The 17657-nt window shown below is 52.2% G+C and overlaps 1 protein-coding gene across 3 annotated transcripts in view; it reads right to left on the reverse strand.

Moving 5' to 3' along the window:
* The window catches only part of SCARA5 (scavenger receptor class A member 5), a 117616-nt gene that overhangs the window by 32363 nt on the left and 67596 nt on the right, over positions 1-17657 (reverse strand). For all 3 annotated transcript variants that reach the window (XM_060155758.1, XM_060155759.1, XM_060155760.1), the window contains exons 4-7: positions 16841-17515; positions 6679-6759; positions 4519-4617; positions 2547-2603 (exon numbers count right to left, since the gene is read on the reverse strand). In XM_060155758.1, the coding sequence (XP_060011741.1) occupies positions 2547-2603; positions 4519-4617; positions 6679-6759; positions 16841-17515 (912 nt within the window). The remainder of the gene's footprint in view (positions 1-2546; positions 2604-4518; positions 4618-6678; positions 6760-16840; positions 17516-17657) is intronic.

Below are 17657 nucleotides of genomic sequence, written 5' to 3' on the forward strand. Positions count from 1 at the left end.
TGAAGGCCTCTGGGACCAGAGTTCCTTAGAAACCTAACCAGGAGTCTGACTACAGTGTGGGTTTGGCATAAGCAGAGGCAGGCCAGAGGGTGGAGGCCATGGGAAGGCCCAGGTCTCAGCCCTGAACTGCTTCAGCGGCCCCCCTTCAGCCTTAGGCCCTTCCATCCATATCTCCAAGTGGAGGCATCTCTAGGGGGTTTAAGGAGCCCAACCCTCCTCTTCAAGACCAGGGGCCTGAGCTCTCATTCCAGAATCAGAGAAGGCCGAGGCCTGGGTTTTCCGTCCAGCCTCTGCCTTGGGTGTCTCCTCTCCCCATTCCAGGTCTCTGCGAGTGGGAGATGGATGCATGGCCGTCCAGCCTGGTGGTTCTGCGATCCCCATATGTGTCCCTTGTGCCTCCCACGCTGTGTACGGCCGCCCGTCGATGGGGCCGTCCCTGTCCCCACTTTCCAGCTCCATCACCAATGGAGACATTTTGGGGTCTTGTGAGGGGGCTGTTACAGCATCTTCAGGGCAGTCCGCGAGGAGGGCCATCCAGAGCTGACACGGGCCTCTTGCGGTACAGTCAATAGGCTCCAGGGTCAAGTGGATTAGCTGCCCTTCCCCAGGCTCCCCACCCGTGCCTGGGGGAGCGCCCCCAGGTGGCTCAGCTCCCACCCCCAGCATCCCCCACCCCCCCCCAGCCACGCACACACAGCGCCCCTAGCCTCAGAGCCCAATCCCAGTGCAAAGCCCACCCAGCTGAGCCCACAGAGGCAAGGTAAACAGTGACGCGAGCATCCCTGGGGTGCATGGCGACTAACCACCATCACTCTCCCAGGCTCGGCTGGCTCAGACCACACCATCCCGAGTCAGCTGGAGAAGAGCTGTCAGAGAGTCCTGACAAGCACCCCTGGGTACGCGGGCAGTGTTTCTGATTCCCCTCTCAGAGGTTACCTTTCCACAGTCCCTCCCTTCCTGCCAGCCCGTCAGGAGTTATTTATTTCCCACAGCTAAATGCCACGGTCCTTCTCGGCTGCCTTGGCAGCATTCCGTCAGAAGCAATCAACCAATGCAGCAGAAGGCAGCATTCAGGAGTCAGAACTATCACAGACATCCTAGATCGGATCTAGACCCCCTGCCTTTGCCTTCGACATTTTCTTTTGGCTCCTGCAGCGTCCCGCAGATCTCATCTAGCCGGGTCGCTCCCAGTTAAGCCCTTGGCTATCCTTGGAAGGGACTCTCCGTAATGCTAGACAGACTGCGAAGCACATAGACTGCTTTGTGGATCACAGCATCTAAGGTAAGGCGGGCATGTGGAGTCCAGGGTAGACACAGGCGTACCTCCTCCTCAGGTACACCCATCACTTTAGAGCGACAGAGGGCTGTCACCTACACTTGTCCTGTTTGATCCTTAATCACCGCCCCGGGAAAGCAAAGGGTAGAGGAAGTAGGAGGCAAGTTAAAGTTTCAGGGACCTTGGAGAAGGGCATTATTCAACAGCAAGTTCTCCTGGTCCTGCATGGCTGGGATGGAAATGTCATTTTAAGGACCCACTGAAACCGAAGATCAGCCTTCGAGAAGCCCTCAATCTGGGTCCAAAGTGTGCATCCACAGGGGTATCTGTCCCTTGCCCCAGGCCCAGCCTTCTTAGGCAGCCCCACACCAGGGCCCAGATGCCCTAGAAGTGGGTAAACTGCTTGAGCCTTCACCCAGATGGCAGCATTTCAGAGCCCAACAGATACTCTATGGTGGTATTTTTTTGAGTCTTGGCTGGGAGACTCTGTTCACTGAAACTTGGCTGGGGGGCTCGCTCTTTTCTGGCACTCTCTCCAAGGTTCTACGTGTAGACCTTTGTGGGGGAAATAAACCCTGGAAAAGAGTGTCATAGCTAGATAAGCTGGCTTCCCTTGTAAACATTTTAGGAAGGACCCTCGTTGGAAAGACGCCCATTCCTGGCCTCGGTGGTCTTCCAGATAATGAGATTTCCAGCACCACTGCTCAGTTAGTGGCAGAGGAGGAAAACAAACAGGATTCTGCTTCGCCTCTACACTTTTCCCCATGAGGTCTTGCTGAATTTTAACAAGGTCAGTAACTGAATTTTAGCAAGCATCTCCAATGATGTAAGTCTGTCTAAATTGGTGTGTTACATAGGATAATAATAACAAACACTTACTGAGTCCTAACCACGTGTCCTAACCACCTGTTACATGGATTAACTCATTTAATTCTCTACAATGCCTCTATGACATAAGAATGCTTCTTCTCCCCATTCTATAGATGAGAAAACTGAGGCACACATTACATAGTGAGGCGGCCGGAAGGGAGCCCACGCAGTCTGCCTCCAGTCCCTCCCACACAACCACTGGGTTTATACCATGTCTGGAAATGTGGCCTGTGCCCCTGGGGTATAATTCTCTCTTGCTGGATCAACTGAGCCCTGGAGTGGACAGGGAGCTCCTTTGACACTGGAGCCCCAGCCTCCAGCCACCGAAACTTGGGTTGCTTGGGCAACAGCTACACCTGTGCTGACACAGAATCCAGTGACCCCAACAGAATTTCCTTACTGGCATCCCCTGTTCTGTCTCCTTTCTCTCCTTTCTCTCCTTTTGGGCCTCGGTCACCTGAAACAGAGGAGGAAAACGAGCATTAGAAATGGAAATAAATGCTAATTGTAAATAAAGTCTTACCTGCAGGAAATATTAACCCAAGACCAGAGAAATCCTCAGGGAGGAGCCCGCAGCCCTGGAGGGCATGCATGGCTGAAAGGGTAAGAGCTTGGGCCAATTATGTTGCCTACTCTGGTCCCCCTTGGAAGCAGGGTGGGTGGGCACCAAGCAGAGAAGTTTCATTCCCTCCTAACTAAAGCACAGAGGAGCAGCGCAGCACAGACTAAAGGAGTACATGGTATCCCACAGGAAGAAGACAAAGCAAAGATATTCCTATTAAACAGCCAAAGTTTCAGAAGTCCAAATCCAAGGTTGTTCTAATAAGCACGGAAAGAGAAAAGGGGGGGAGGGTCTTCAGTTACAAAGGGAGACACATAGGTTCTATGTCAGGCAGATTTATCAGTGGAGGAGGCTATAAAACACGGGGGAGAGTTTCCAGGGAATTGTGGAATTTCCTTCCCAGGATATGGTTAAAACAACACAGCTTTTTTCTCAGCTAGCATCCCACTCTACAAAGAAGTAGAAGGGTCCTGACACCACTCAAGGGGACATTAAAATGACCAGGGAATTCCATCCAATTGCCTCCAGAAAGATATCTGCAAATCAAAAGCTTATGGCATATTCTCTCATGAAAAAAAAGCAAGCCAGCAAGTTCCAGGGAAGGATGCCTCATGTGTTCCAAGTTTTGAAAAAAACAAAAGCAAACATATATGTAAATATGAATGTGCTTGGAAAAGGGTCTGGCAGGATGTGCTCCAAAGTGTTTACAGTAGTTATTCTGAAGAATAAGCCCTTAAGAGACCTAGGGGGAAGGCACTCACTTTTTACTTTATACTTTATACATTTCTGTATTGTTAAATTGTTTTCAATAAGCATGTGCTGCTTTTGTAATGTGTTTTAAAATCGATTTTTTAAAATGTGGATCATAAAAGGAAGGAAAACCTCAGTCTGTTTAATCACCAACCAGAAAGTAGAATAAAAGTTCCCAGTGATCCTAGATTAAGAGGTCATCCTAGATGTGGGGTGGGAATGATTAATAGTACTTTTCTTTTTCTTAGTTTTCATTTTAACAAGTGAGAGAGCCTGGGGAAAGAGTATCCGAGTTCCTCTTTTTCTTCTGCAATGGTGCTAAGAGGTCTGGACACTCTTGAAATGAACGTGGAAAGACGGGACTGACTCTAAAGTGGGATTCCCTGAAAATGAACAAGATGACTATTAATGGGAAGGAAAAAAAAGTCAGAAGAAACACTATTGGCAATGGAAATCTGAGGACTGATTAAAGTTTTAAATATTTGGGGAATAAAAAGAATATGAGGAACTGTGAGGAATCTGGCAGTATTGGGGGGAGGAGGCCATCCTGGGTCTGTGTTTCTCCTGCAAGCCCGCTCTCCTGGCCTGGCTTCCTCCGGTTACATCACTGAGCTGCAACCAATAGTAACACTCCCTTGCATTTCTACAGCGCTTTGGAGTTTACCGTGTTTTCACTCATATACGTTCCACGTAATCCTCGTGACAGCCCTGTGAAATATGGTATCACGAGGCTTGTTAGTTTGGGAATGAGGAAACTGACGCTTAATGGTAATTCCCTGGGCAGTCCGGTGGTTAGGACACACGCTTCCACTGCAGGGGGTGCGAGTTCCATCCCTGGTCAGGGGAGCTAAGATCCCGCAAGCCCTGCGGTGCAGCCAAAAATAAAAAAAAAAAAAAAGAAAAGAAAACAAACTGATGCCTAATGAGATTAAGTGACTTGCTCAAGGTCACTCAGCTTGTCAGTGGAAGAACTAGAATTTGAACCCGGTCCACACTCCAGTGCCCACATTGGTGTGCGGGGGCTGGCGGTGAGCGAGGGTGAGCTGAGATGCGTTGTTACCTTTGAACCCACGCATGCCCATTGGTCCCATGGCTCCCAGCTTCCCTTCGTCGCCCTTGGGGCCGGGCAGTCCTGGGGTCCCTCTCTCCCCTGGCAGACCTGGGGAGACAAGAAAGTTTTGGAGCCTCAGACTCAGAACTGGAAGGGCCCCCAGAGGCCATCGTCTGGCTCAGCCACCGACCTCAACCATGCATCCTCCTGCTATCCCTGCTTCCTGATTCTTCTGAGTTAAAGATGCTACAAAGACAGTGTCCAAAGGGTCAGCACAAACCCTCCCCGTCAGCACCTTTTATCCAGTGAGGCTGAACCGCTCCCCCCGAAAGGTCCAATTCTATTGTGACTGATGGTGGAGGTGCCAACCTCATTCGGAAGCTGTCTCTGTACCTCTAGCTTTGCTAGAGATTTAGACTTGCAAAATTTTTTGGAGCCTTTTGAACGTGGAAGGCACTGTTCTGGGTGCTTTCCATTATGTATCTTATTTAATCCTCCCCATAAACTGAGGTATTATTTCACCTGTGTTACCAATGAGAAAACGGAGGCCCAGAGAGGTTAGGTAACCTGCCCATGGTCACACAGCAGAGAGCGCTGGAGGCAGGGTCCTATCCCTGCTTGGTCGGCTTCATCTCAGCTGGATGAAAAGGGCTTACTGGTACTTGGGGTAGGAGGAAGATTAAATCACTCCCCATCCTATGTAAGAAAAAACCAGCAAGGTCCCTTCCTTGTGGTAAACACAGGGAAGCGTAGAGCAGGGGGAAGGTAGGCTGAAGAGGAGGCAGGAAGTCTGCAAGCTCAGTAACTGGGGCAGACAGGCTGCTGTCACATCAGTCCCCAGGGCTCCTGGCCACAAGGCCCCGTGGCACTGGCTGCACGTCACCATGGAAAGCCGGAGTCAACAAGTGGTTTCGCCCAGTGAGGCCTCGGCCCTGGAGGTCTGACCTAAGCCCACAGTTATCTCTGCAAAGCAGGGCACTCTAATTAACAAATTAATTTTACTTTCCTGCTTCGAATGTTAGTTGGTTTCCTTTGGCCTTTTTCCATGACACGGAGAAATCTGTCTCGCACTTATGATTCCTCCGCCGTAAACATCAAACGGCTGGAAGAGGATGGGGGCCCCAAGAGGGTGATAGCACCTCAGACGAGGGCTTGATTTATTTTTTTCCCTAACGCAACATTCCTGGAGCCCAACAGCCCTGCTGCCACGGCATTCTGTGTCTCCTGCAAGATATGCCCAGGAATCCTGCATCCTGTCACTGACTAAGGCAGAAAAGGAGGTTCCACAGCTCTGGGAGCCCCTGGGCATCCTTGATTCTGAGTTTAGGGAGCTGTGCTAAGAGGTGGAGGCCAGGCCGTGGGTTCTGCCTCAACCAGCCTCTGCCTCTTCTCCTGTTCTCAGCCTCCTTAGAGACTTAGGAAGGGGGTGGTTTGGAGGTATAATTCCTGATATAAATAAGCCGACACCTTTCCCCTGATAAACCTCCCCTTTTCTTACATCACTTAGAAGACTCTACACTCCCTCAGAAGAACGCTGCTCACAGCAGAGGCTCGGGAATGGACAGGCTGGGATGCAAAATTTGGTAAAGTAACAGAACGGGAACTCCTGAGACGAGGCATTTAAGACGAACACACCCTTTCCAGAAGGCCCCAAAGTACCCTCCCTGCCAGCTCTTGGACCCTCCGGGCTGTCACTAGTGCATGTAGCAGGGTGGAGACGGCATGAGAGGGCAGGTATCTACTGACCGGGGCAGGTTCTGCAGGAGGTAGGGGGTCAGGGGCTGGAGACTCAGGAAACACTGAGGGGACACAGCATACTTGATGGGTTGCTCTGGATCAGGGGACACCCTCAATACCTTCCAATGGCCCTGGTCACAGGGACCCTGGCTGCTGGGGTGGGGAGTGGCTTCAAGGAGTTGCGAGCCTCGTGTGTACCCTTTTTCTTCAGGTCCTGGTACTCTCTATGGTAAAAGATTTGCTCCATCCTACTGTTATACCAATAACCTCTTAGTCTCTTAACAGAACAGGGCATCTGAAGCTGAGTTGATTGGGCACTGTCCCAGGAGCCCCATCACCGATCCCAAAGAGAAAATAGAGGGTCAGGGATGGATAGCAGAGCCCCTTCCCTTCCTGGTATGTCCAGTGCCCTCCCGGGGGCCTCCCCATTACCTCGAAGTCCAGGTAATCCAGGGGTTCCAGGCTTGCCTTCTTTCCCTTCATCCCCCTGATCGCCTTTGGGGCCCGGTGGTCCTGAAAGGGTTGCAAACAGCACTAAGGTTAGAGGATGGCTTTCTGGAGTAGGTCACCTGTGGAGGAAACTCCCTCCTAAAAAGAGGAAGGGTCAGCATTATGCTTTATGCTTTGGATAAACACAGGGCTCCATCTAGTCCAGCCGTGTGTGTGCGTGTGTGTGTGTGTGTGTGTGTGTGTGCTTGCACTGGGGAGGTAGGAATCAGGGAAAGCTTCCCGGAAGAAGTAACATCCAAAGTGAAATTGCAAGGAGGAACAGAAGGCGGCTAAGTAAAGAGAGGAGTGGGAGTGTGTTATGGACTGAATGTCTATGGCTCCCCTAACCCAACACCAAATGCATATGTTGAAGCCCTAACGTCCAACGTGCTGGTATTGGAGATGGGGCCTTTTTGGGAGATGATTAGGTTTAGATGAAGTCATGAGAGTGGGGCCCCCATGATGGGATTAGCGCCCTTCTAAGAAGAGACCCCAGAGAGCACTCTTCCTCCCTCCCTTCCTCACGCTGGTACCGATGAGCATGCTTTCTCTGCCATAGGGGGGCACGGCAAGAAGACAGCCATCTGCAGCCAGGAAGAAGGCTCTCATCTGAACCCAACCCTGATCTCGGACTTCTAGCCTCCAGAACTGTGAGAAAGGAATGCTGTGTAAGCCACCCAGTCTGTGGTATTGTTGTAACAGCCTTAACTAAGAGGAAAAGGAGAAAGTTCCAGGCGGAGGGAACAATCCCTATAAGAGCTTAAAGATAAGAAAGAGATCTGTGAGTCATGATGGGATTAGAAACTGGGGGTGGGGGTCCCATGATGGGATAAGAAGGGTGAGAAAGTGGAGGGTCCTGGAGGCCTGGTGTAAGTGTGTTGAATTTGACCCTGAGGGCACCAGAAGCCACAGAAGGGGCCTGAGAGAACAGTGTGGTCATATCTGCACACGAGGAAGACTGCTCAGGCTGCAGTGTTGGAAAGGGATTGGAACAGAGGGAAAGCAGAGGCAGGGAGGTCAAGGAGGAGGCTGCACCCCAGGTGCGAGGTGGCGGAGCCCTGTATTAGGGATGTAGCCGTGGGGAGGGATGTGAGTAGCTGTTAGGAAGTAGAAGAGACAAGAGACAGACCTTGGCTAAACTAGGTGAAGGCAGGGGAGGCAGCCAGGATCAGGTTCAGATCTCTGGCTTGAGCACCTGGATGGAAGAAGAGGTTTCTAATTGCTACTTAGCGGGGCTTCCTTCCTGGGTGAGAGTCCAGCATCACGGCAGGGATTCTAGCTTGTGTGATCAGATTCAGTCCCCACATGCTGGGTGTTGAGACTACACAGCCAACTAGCGAGTGAGGGAGCCGTGGTTTCAACTCAGGTCTGCCTGGCCCCGCCCACCCTGCCCTGCTCCTCATGTAGACCTCCTGCCATTCCCAGAATGCACCCGAACCTTCCCGCATGGCAGCCTGCTGTTCCCAGACTGGCGAGCCAGGGGGGCCCTCCTTGCCAATCGCCTATGGCTACCTGCCCCTCAGGGATGCTCATGACCACCTTCTTGGCCAAACCTTCTCTGATCTATCATTCCTGCTGCAAGTGGGCATGGCCTGTTTGAATGCACATCCTGGGTGCCACTTGACGTTTATCTCACACTGCCTGGTCTTACAGTCACGGGAGTACGTGTTCTCTTTTTCCTAAGAAAATGGCCATCTCCCTGAGACAAGACCACATCCTTGACATCCCCGTACTGGCTGTGAAGATCCAGACTCTAACTTTCCCTGCTCTGGCTGCTCGATGAGAGAAAAAAAAAAAGGACCAAGGAAAATGCCCAAACTGTATTGCATTGGGTGGAAGTGTGTCCCCTCCAAGTTCACGTCCACCTGGAACCTCAGAATTCGACTTTCTTTGAAAACAGGGTCTTTGCAGATGTAATTAGTTAAAGATGAGGTCCGATTGGAGTAGGGTGGGTCCTTACCCAATGACTGGCATCCTTATAGAAAGAGAAAGCACAGACAGCTGGGCAGAAGGCAAGGTTACCATGGAGGCTGAGACTGGAGTGATGTGTCTACAGGCCAAGGAACGCCATGGATGGCTGGCAACATCAGAAGTCAGAAAGAGGCCGGGAAGGATCCTCCCCTAGACCTTTTGGAGGGAGTATGGCCCTGTGGACACCTTGATTTCAGACTTCTGGCCTCCAGAACTGTGAGAGAATAAACTTCTGTTGTTCTAAGCCACTCAGCTTGTGGTACTTTGTTATGACAGCCCCAGGAAACCAAAGCATGTATACTCGCAGCATAGCAGTCATGTCTTGCACAATAAATATCTGATGAATGAATGAGTATGTGAGATCAGAGGGTGTTAGTACACATGAAACAGCCAGGTGGCCAAGATCAAGATGTACTGATACATTCCCCAAGTTGACACTGTCCGCAGACCCTAACCAAAGTTGACAGCTGTTTAAGCATTCAATGGCATGCGTACAGGGAAAAAAGTAATCAACAGTTGAAAAATGCACAAATCATTACACAACGACTCGTGAGTTACACAGATCATTTAAGGGGGACTGGGGTTTGCAGTCATCTTCCTCTTTTCTAGGAAGAAAAGCAAAGTAAGACTGGCCATGGTGACCTCGGTTTTTGGACAACAGGAACGGCTGGGAACACGTCTAAGATTCTAAAGCAAAGAAAGATAGAGTACGGAAGCAAATGAGCTTTAACAATGCCCATTCCAACAATCTCCTGGCCAGGTCAAAGCTGCAGCAAAGGGAGCTGAGAGCGGTTCCTGGATCTCTGTACGTCACGGGCTGTCACTGGGCTGTCACCCTCCCCCTGCCCCCAGTCCACTCCATCCCTTTTCACTCTTCTCTGCTCCCTCCAGGCCTCCCCAGGGGTAACCCAGCGCTCCGGGAATCAAGCAGGTCAAGGATACCATGGACCGTGCCCTCCATTTGTTTTATTCGCTCTGATGTGGGTGTGACCCAACATATGGACCTTCCCGGGAGTAATTCTGGCAAAGGGAGGATGCTGCCCAGTGGCCTGACCCTGATGGTAGGGCATCAAGGTGGCAGAGATCATTTGGAAGGTGAGGTTTGAGGATGGATATGGAAGATCTTAGGTTCAGGTCCCGGTTCCATAAAATCTAAGTAAAAATCCCTTCCTCTGGCGTTTGTAGTGAGGAATAAGCGAATTCAGTGACATGGTGGATTAGCAACAGGCTTGGGAAGCCTTGAGTGGCAAGGCCAGCCCTGACCATCTGTACCTGACTTTTCGTAATGCTTCATCAGAACTATTTGGAGATGGTTATTCCAGGCTCTGAAATCACCCTTCCAATGCAGGGAGAGCCACATCCAAAAAACATCCTACACATGGAGAGTTTTTACAACAGAACTAAGTGGTTAGTGAAGGCCTTTACTAGAGATTAACTGGGAAGAAGCCGGGGTAGACAGTTAAGGTGGGTGCTGATTTCCAAGCCTTAGTCATGCCCTCAGGTGGTACTGGCCCGGCCGACTCAGAAGAGCCTGGAATGCGGCCAGTCTGAGTCTCATGGGGCCATGCTGCCTGGAGCTCTGAGGATCAAGTGCTCCTTTCAACCACTGCTGCCCATGGGTGATGCACTCTTGGGATCTGACGTTTTGTCATTTTCTCAGGAATCCAGCTTAACAATCTGGAGCTTTCTTGGACTCCTCCCTTTCCTCTGCCCAGCCCCCTTCAAGGCTGTCATCCAGGTGGTTCCCATGTCATGTGTCTCACTCCTTCCTCACTGCCTCCCTCATTGGCTCCAGTCTCTCTCCAGCCCACTGCTGCTGTCTGATTAATCTCATCAGAATCGAGTGAACTCAGAGCCCTTGGAAGCCCCTCACACCATGATGGGCAGCCCCCTCTGTTGGGGACCCCCTGAAAATCATTCCCAACCTGACCCCTTCTTCTGCAAACTCACAGCCTGATGCTTCTCGACACAAACTCTCTTCCACCTCAGCAAAAACGTTCCCCTCGTGGTATCCCCAAATACTAGCCAAACCTTCTCCTTTCTAAGAGGCCCATCACTCTCATCCCTGAAGCTCACCTTCACACTCCCCCCTCCCATCTCTGAGGGCACCAGGGCAGAACCCCCAGATCTCAGAACTGGAAGGACCCTCAGGCATCACCATGTACAGACTGCTCAGGGGAGCACCAGAGCCTGGTCAGGCCACCCTGTGCCCACACGCCAGCCACGGTCACTCCCCTTGGACTGTGGTCCCCAAGGAGGACAGGCCTATCTAAAGGGCTGGAGCCCCACTCTCTGTGGCCCTGGGCCTCACAGAGCACCTGGCACACAGGAGAGATTTCAAGGAATGACTTCTGGGCAGTCGTGGAAGCTGTTATGGTGTCAGTGGTCCCCGTGGTCCCCAGATGAGCATTATTTTAAATTTTTATTAAAGCATAGTTGATTTACAATGTTGTGTTAATTTCTTCTGTACAGCAAAGTGACTCACATATATATATATATATATATATATATATATATATATACTCTTTTTCATATATGGCTTATCACAGGATATTGAATATAGTTCACTGTGTTATACAGTAGAACCTTGTTGTTTATCCATCCTAAATATAATAGTTTGCCTCTGCTAATGCCAAACTCCATCCCTCCCACATCCCCCTCTTGGCAACCACAAGTGTGTTCTCTACAACTGTGAGTCTGGTTTTGTTTCATAGATACGTTGATTTGTATCATATTTCAGATTCCACATATGAGCGATATCTTATGGTATTTGTCTTTCTCTGTCTGACTTACTTCACTTAGTATGATCATCTCGAGGTCCATCCATGTTGCTGCAAATGGCATTATTTCAGCTTTTTGATGACTGAGTAATATTCGGATGAGCTTTTAAGCTTCTCAGCTTACGCTATCATGTCTCACCTTTTCTATCACTGGAGCAGGCCAGGGCAGAGGTGGGCTGGGACAAGGTGAGCAGAGTCCACTTCTCCTCAATCGTGGAAACAGTCCAGAGCCCCTCCACTGGGCTTCCGGTCCTGGGTGCCAGCCCCCTCTCCCGCCACCTCCCACAGGGGGCACTGGGAGTGAGAGGAGGTGGGGAGGGAACCTCCTGGCCCTGGGCCCGGGTCCCCCTCAGAGCCTGTCCACTGGTCTAGCCCACCCCCCATGCCGCCCCCAGCCCAGCTCTGCCCTCGCTGGGCTGCCGTGAGCCGCTCCAGCTGGAAGCACCTCCAGCACAGAACAAAGGATTTGGGACTGAGCGTTTGGGAGAAACACCAGGATTCTTCTGGGGACCAGCCAATGGGGAGGGAAAAGCAATCCGTTCTCCCTTCCCGGATCCTGGAATGAGAGACGGGGTGGGGGACTCATGTGCTGGAATCTAGACAGTGCCCTGCCAAGAACAAATGATCATGACGGCTGACGCCTCGGGCCCGAAGCCAGCAGAACGGTGACCAAGCTCGTAATGTAAACACCACTGCAGAACCACGCTAGTCCTGGGGCGGCTGCCAGAGGTCGGCTCCCTGCTTCCATTGCCCTGATGTCACTGGGGCTCTGCATTCTCAGCGCTGTGACGTTTACAGTATCAAGAGCTCTCTCACTTCATTTCATGCATCCTCTCTGGGACCCTGAGCGTGTGCATGGGGCCGTGGCCCAGCCTGCAGAGCCAGCTTTCTTCTGAGCCTCAGGCAGAGGGCTGGTGGACAAGGCTGGGGGCAACTGCTAATTTCTACAGCAGGCGTTCCATTCCCCTCCCAGCAGAGCCCCCTGCAGCCTGTCTCGGGGTTGGGGAGGGCGCCACCAGTCCACGCTTCCTAGTCCGTGGTGGGATAGAAACACCTCCGTTCACAGAGACGCCCACCACCTTCAGGGATGCACATCCCTGTGCACCAGAGACCAGGGCCCACCGGTCAGCCTGGAACCCAAGACCCCATTCCCATTATGAACATTTGTTGAGTGGGACTCTCTGCTCTACGAGATGGTGTTTTTTCTCAAAACAGCAGCCCACAGGTAAGTCTGCTTTGTCAATTTGCTTTCATGAATTAAGAGATGAATCTTCTAGCCCAGCCGAGGCACTGGCTGGGGATTTGATGTAGGCAAGTCATTCCCCCTCTCTGAGCCTCAAAGGCCTCAACTACAAAATGAGGGCAGTGGACTAGGTGACTTCAGAGCCCTCTTGTCACTCTAACCTTCTGTGAATCTATAAACACCCATGTAGCGAACTGAGCCACCTGCCTGTGGCTGGGGAGTCTTGCCTTCAGGCCTTTGCTCACACACTGCCCCCTCCTGGGATGCCTCCCCTGTCTGATCATCTAAGTTCTCTGCTTCTTCCAGAGCCACAGAGAGACTTCAACAGACTTGATAAATGCTGAAAGTCCAAAGCAGAAAACAGAAAGCCCCACTGTGAATGTACACAAAAGACAAACCCAGAGACAAAGCTCATAGAAAACTGTGTAACGAAGTGAGAGAATGAAACCGTTTGGGGTCAAGCTCAAGAATAACAAACAAGCTCATATATGAAAAATATACGTAGTTGGGGTATTTGTGGATTCTGAGCCAGGAAAGGGCAAAGTGCGTGCGTGTGTGTGTGTTTAAAGACTAAGAGAGGAACTGCACAAAACTAGCAAAGAAAGGCCGCTCAGACAGCAGTGTAAAAATGCAGGAAATCTTCTCTGGTAAAACATCCCTTATCTAAAAGCCAGGGTAGAGTTCTGTGCTGTTGAAGTTGAATGGTTATTACATTCAGATATACCAAACAGAACTCTCTTTAATCATACCAGTTGGGTCCCTAACAACCACGAGAGAGGGAGGTGGGAAGGGGAGACACCAGCCACAGTGGTGGTCCTGGGAGATAGAGGGGCCGAATGGTGTTCATCTCTGAAGAGCCAGCAACCCATCAATAATGCCAAGCTTGAAGACTGGAAGGCAGGTCTGGGCAGAACCGAGATGAAACTTCAGTTCAAAGGAACCAAGTGTGAAACTTCGTTTCAGAACCAAAGAAAGACCGCTTAGAGGATTCCACCGGAAGAACCATGGCAAATGCATGACCCAGAGCCGCTTCAGCGCGAGCCAAGCAGAGGGACTCAGAAATTAAAGAATCAGGATGCTGCACCAGCAGGAAGCCTGGTGATGTCTGTTGACCGGAAGAAGGAAGGGGGAACGCCTGGTAGGGCCTACCCCCCCAATACGGGAACAGACCTGAGGGACCACGCTCCCTTCTCACTTCATGGCTGCTAGCTGGTCTCCACCCCAGAAAGCACCACGGTCAGTGAAAAAACATGGTTTCTGAGCCAGAAAGACCCACTTTAAATCTTGGCTTTGTCACTTGCCAATTGTGTAACAAACACTGGGAAAGTTATTCGAGTTTCTCAGCTACAAAATGGGTTCAATAATACCTTTTTTTGCAGGATGTGAGGATGAGCAGTCTTTAATGTCTACTTAGAGAATAAATGTCGACAAAATGTCTGGCTCGTGGTAGGTTCTGATTCGGTGTCGCTGCTATTATTAAGTACTGAACAGACTGGGGAGGTCAAGGAAATGAAAAGATGGGAAAAGCTAAGACCCCAGGGGTGTGGATTTGGAAGAAGACATGCTACCGCCTGCTCTCCTTTGACTTCTGAGACATGAAACCAAAGTGACCCAGGACAAGAAAACTGATCCAATGATGGCACGGGTTCAAAAGATGTAACAGCTGTTCCACAAACATTCCTTGAGTTCCAGCCACATGTATCACACTGTTAGGTGCTGGGGGACACAGGGGTGGACAGCTGAGGACTGGCTGTGACAGATTGAGCACTGGCGTTGAGTTGAAAGTCGTGGGCTGGTGACTGAAGGGCACATTTAAAACGGGTGAATCTGACGGCATGTAAATTACACCTTATTAAATCTGCTGCCTACAAAAGCCCTGGGTTGGATCATTTCTAATTGTGTGTCCTGGAGTAAGCCTGGTATTTTCTCCTGCAGTCTCAGCTGCTTTTCTGCAGGAATCCTACCTGCTCTCCATAGTGAAACCTGCCTTCAACCAAGCTCGTAGCTGGTGATGGGGACCCACTTTAAAACAAAATAATGTTCAATTATTATTAACTGGATCTGGAAAGTACCATGCAAATATAAGTCTCCACCATGACTACCTTCTGCTCTGATAAATACAGAATCCCAGAGAAGGGAGACTTCGGTGAACTAGAGAGGCCAGCGGGTTCCTGGAGGAGGTGGGTTTGACTGAGATGGGAAGGATCAGTGGAATTTGGATCACGAGGAGGAAGAAGGAGGTTGTGCAGTGGAAGGAACCGCTGGAGTAAAGCTAAGGCAGTGGGAAAGGTGGGCTGTGTCTCTGGGGCAGGGATAAGACGTGTCCCACTGGACTGGATGCCTCACATAAGGCAGGGGATGCAGGATGGCCGTCTGTGGACCATGTATGACCCACAGATAAGTTGTATTTGGCCCACAGAGTTAAACAATTAAAAATTTCTAGAACATTCCATGTTTCCAGTTTCTCTGGAAAAAATGCGAAGACCTTATCAATGCCAGGCCAAAACGGGCTGGACCTGCCATAGCCCCTACTACTCCCCTGACACCAAACTCATTTTAGGCATTAACATTGCTCGACTGGCCCCTGCAGACAGTTCTGTTTGTAACCCCTGGTACAGGGGACCAGTTAGAGGAGAAGGCAGGAAAGGCAGGCTGGGGCCAGGGATGTGATGGAAGGCACATCAGCTCTGGAATCAGAAGAGCTAGGGTTCAAGTCCTGGCCCCATCACCTCCTAGCCTGCAACTGTGGGCAGCTTTCTGAATCTCAGCACATTCATGGTTGTTTTCAAAAGACACCCTGTGAGATACACTTGGCGCCGTACCTGACATAGTTGGTGCTCAAAATGGTATTAGCATTGTCTACTGTCAGCCTGAGGAGTTTTTGGTGAACCCCGCAGACCTGGGTTCTGAGCAGGGGCTCATGCAGGAAGAGTACCTTTCATGAACACTCTGACAGTGACATGCAGGGCAGACAGCAGCGGGAAGGAACGGGGGAGAGGGGAGCGGGGCAGTGGTCAGTCAGGGGTGCCAGAGAGGAAGGTTGGCTCTGAAAGTGCTGATGTTGGTGGACCCCGAGCGAGAGTCCGAATGGAGGCCCGTGCATTTTTGCCATTATATTCAAGAGTGATAAATGAAGCCAACACATTGTTAAAGAAAATAAAACATGTTCTTCTACCTGGATGAATATAGCTTTATAACAGCCTGGAAGGCCAGGTTCAAGTTTGGAATTTTGCAACTTTTTGTAGCTCCACCATGTGTACGGTCGGGCCACCCAAGATGGCTGTTCTCTTGCTCTCTGAACATCCCCTGCCCAATGAGTGTCTGCTTCACCTACACCCTAATCACCAGACTCATCTTCCTACATACTTGCCTCCGCCCCAGCTAGTGACTGTTCTTATCAAAGAGGCCTTGAGGGGCGTGACCCTCTGCTAGTTTCCCTGGTAACCGATGAGCCCACCTGACATCAATTCCCAACTGGCAATCTCCCCTTCCCCCCCGCCCCACAGAGAAGACTGCCGCCTTGTCCTGCCCGCCCATCGGAGGCACACGGTGGGGTGTCACTCCAGGACCTTGCTTCAGACGTGTAAACTCCCCAATCCATTAAACCACTCATGTCTCTGTTGCTGACTCCAGGCTCTTTCCTCTGTCTTAAAGCTGGGCAAGTGCAGGCCTTGTAGGCCTGCGGGGCGCAGCGCAACATCATGGAACACCATGCAAGGACCAGGACACTGGGGGGGCGCCTCCCTGTCTGGCCTGAGCCCCAGCTTTCCTCCCCAGCCCCAAACTCTTGGAGGCTCCGGCTGGCACATCCAAGCTCTGACCACCCAGGTCCCCAGGAGCCATCTTGGCCATTCTCATGCCTAGGGGTGCGGACAGAGTGCACTGTCTGGGGCCGGGGGCAGCAGGGAGGAGGTTTATCCCGTGCGGGCCTGGAAATGGGCACAGTCCGTTTGGGCAGAACACTCCAGGGTCCTGGAGGGCAAGACTTCATGAAGGGGGAGCGGGTTCGGGGAGGGAGGGGGACTCCCGGACCTTGGGGAGGCAGGTGCGGGAAGAAGGCCTGAGCAGGAGGGCGCAAGCAGCCCCCAGGGTCCCGGGCGGTCGGCTGTACCTTTGGCCAGGGAGATGTTGCGCAGCGCGATGGAATGCTCCCAGTCCTTGAGGCGCAGGTCCTCGGTGACGCTGTTGAGCACGGCCAGCTCCTGCTTGAGCTGCAGCTCCAGGCTCCGGTGCACGAGGCGCATGCGGCGCGCGTCCTCGCTGGCGTTGCTCACCAGCACCTGCAGGTCCCGCAGCCGCGTGCCCTGCAGGGCCACGTCGTAGGACAGGCTGAGGTTGAGGCCGCGCAGGGCGCCGCCCACGTCGGCCAGCTCGTCGCCCAGGGCGCCCACCCGGCGCGCCAGCCCGTCCAGCAGGCCGGCGTGGCGCCGCAGCAGCAGCTGGCTGCGGTTGCTCTCCACCTGCAGTTGGTAGAGCTCCATCTGCGCCGCGTCGCTCTGCTGGGCCGTGCGGTCGCGCAGCAGAGCCACCGCCTGCTCGCTCTGCGTCGCCTGCGCCTGGAGTCCCCACAGCGCCCCCTCCAGCCGCTGCACCGCGCCCGCCAGCGCCAGCAGCGAGTCCGACTGGTTCTGCAGCGCGTCCTGCGCCTTCCACACCTGCTCGCTCAGCTCGGCCTGCAGCGGAGCCTGCAGCAGCCGCAGCTGCAAGTCCCGGAAGCTCTCGTTCAGCCGGTTCACGTTCCGAGTCAGCGCCTTCAGGTCGTCCGGTGAGCTCCGGGGCCTGGACACTGCGGAGGAGGAGGAGGGGTGGGGGGGGGGGCGAGGTGAGGCGGCTGCGGAGGCCCCCGGGGCCCAAGAGGCAGGCCCGGACAGAGCCCGGCAGGCCGGAGGTGCTCAATAAACGACAGATGAAGGGAAATCAGACGTGGC

The sequence above is a fragment of the Lagenorhynchus albirostris genome, chromosome 7 (genome assembly GCF_949774975.1).
Source record: "Lagenorhynchus albirostris chromosome 7, mLagAlb1.1, whole genome shotgun sequence".
Taxonomy (NCBI): domain Eukaryota; kingdom Metazoa; phylum Chordata; class Mammalia; order Artiodactyla; family Delphinidae; genus Lagenorhynchus; species Lagenorhynchus albirostris.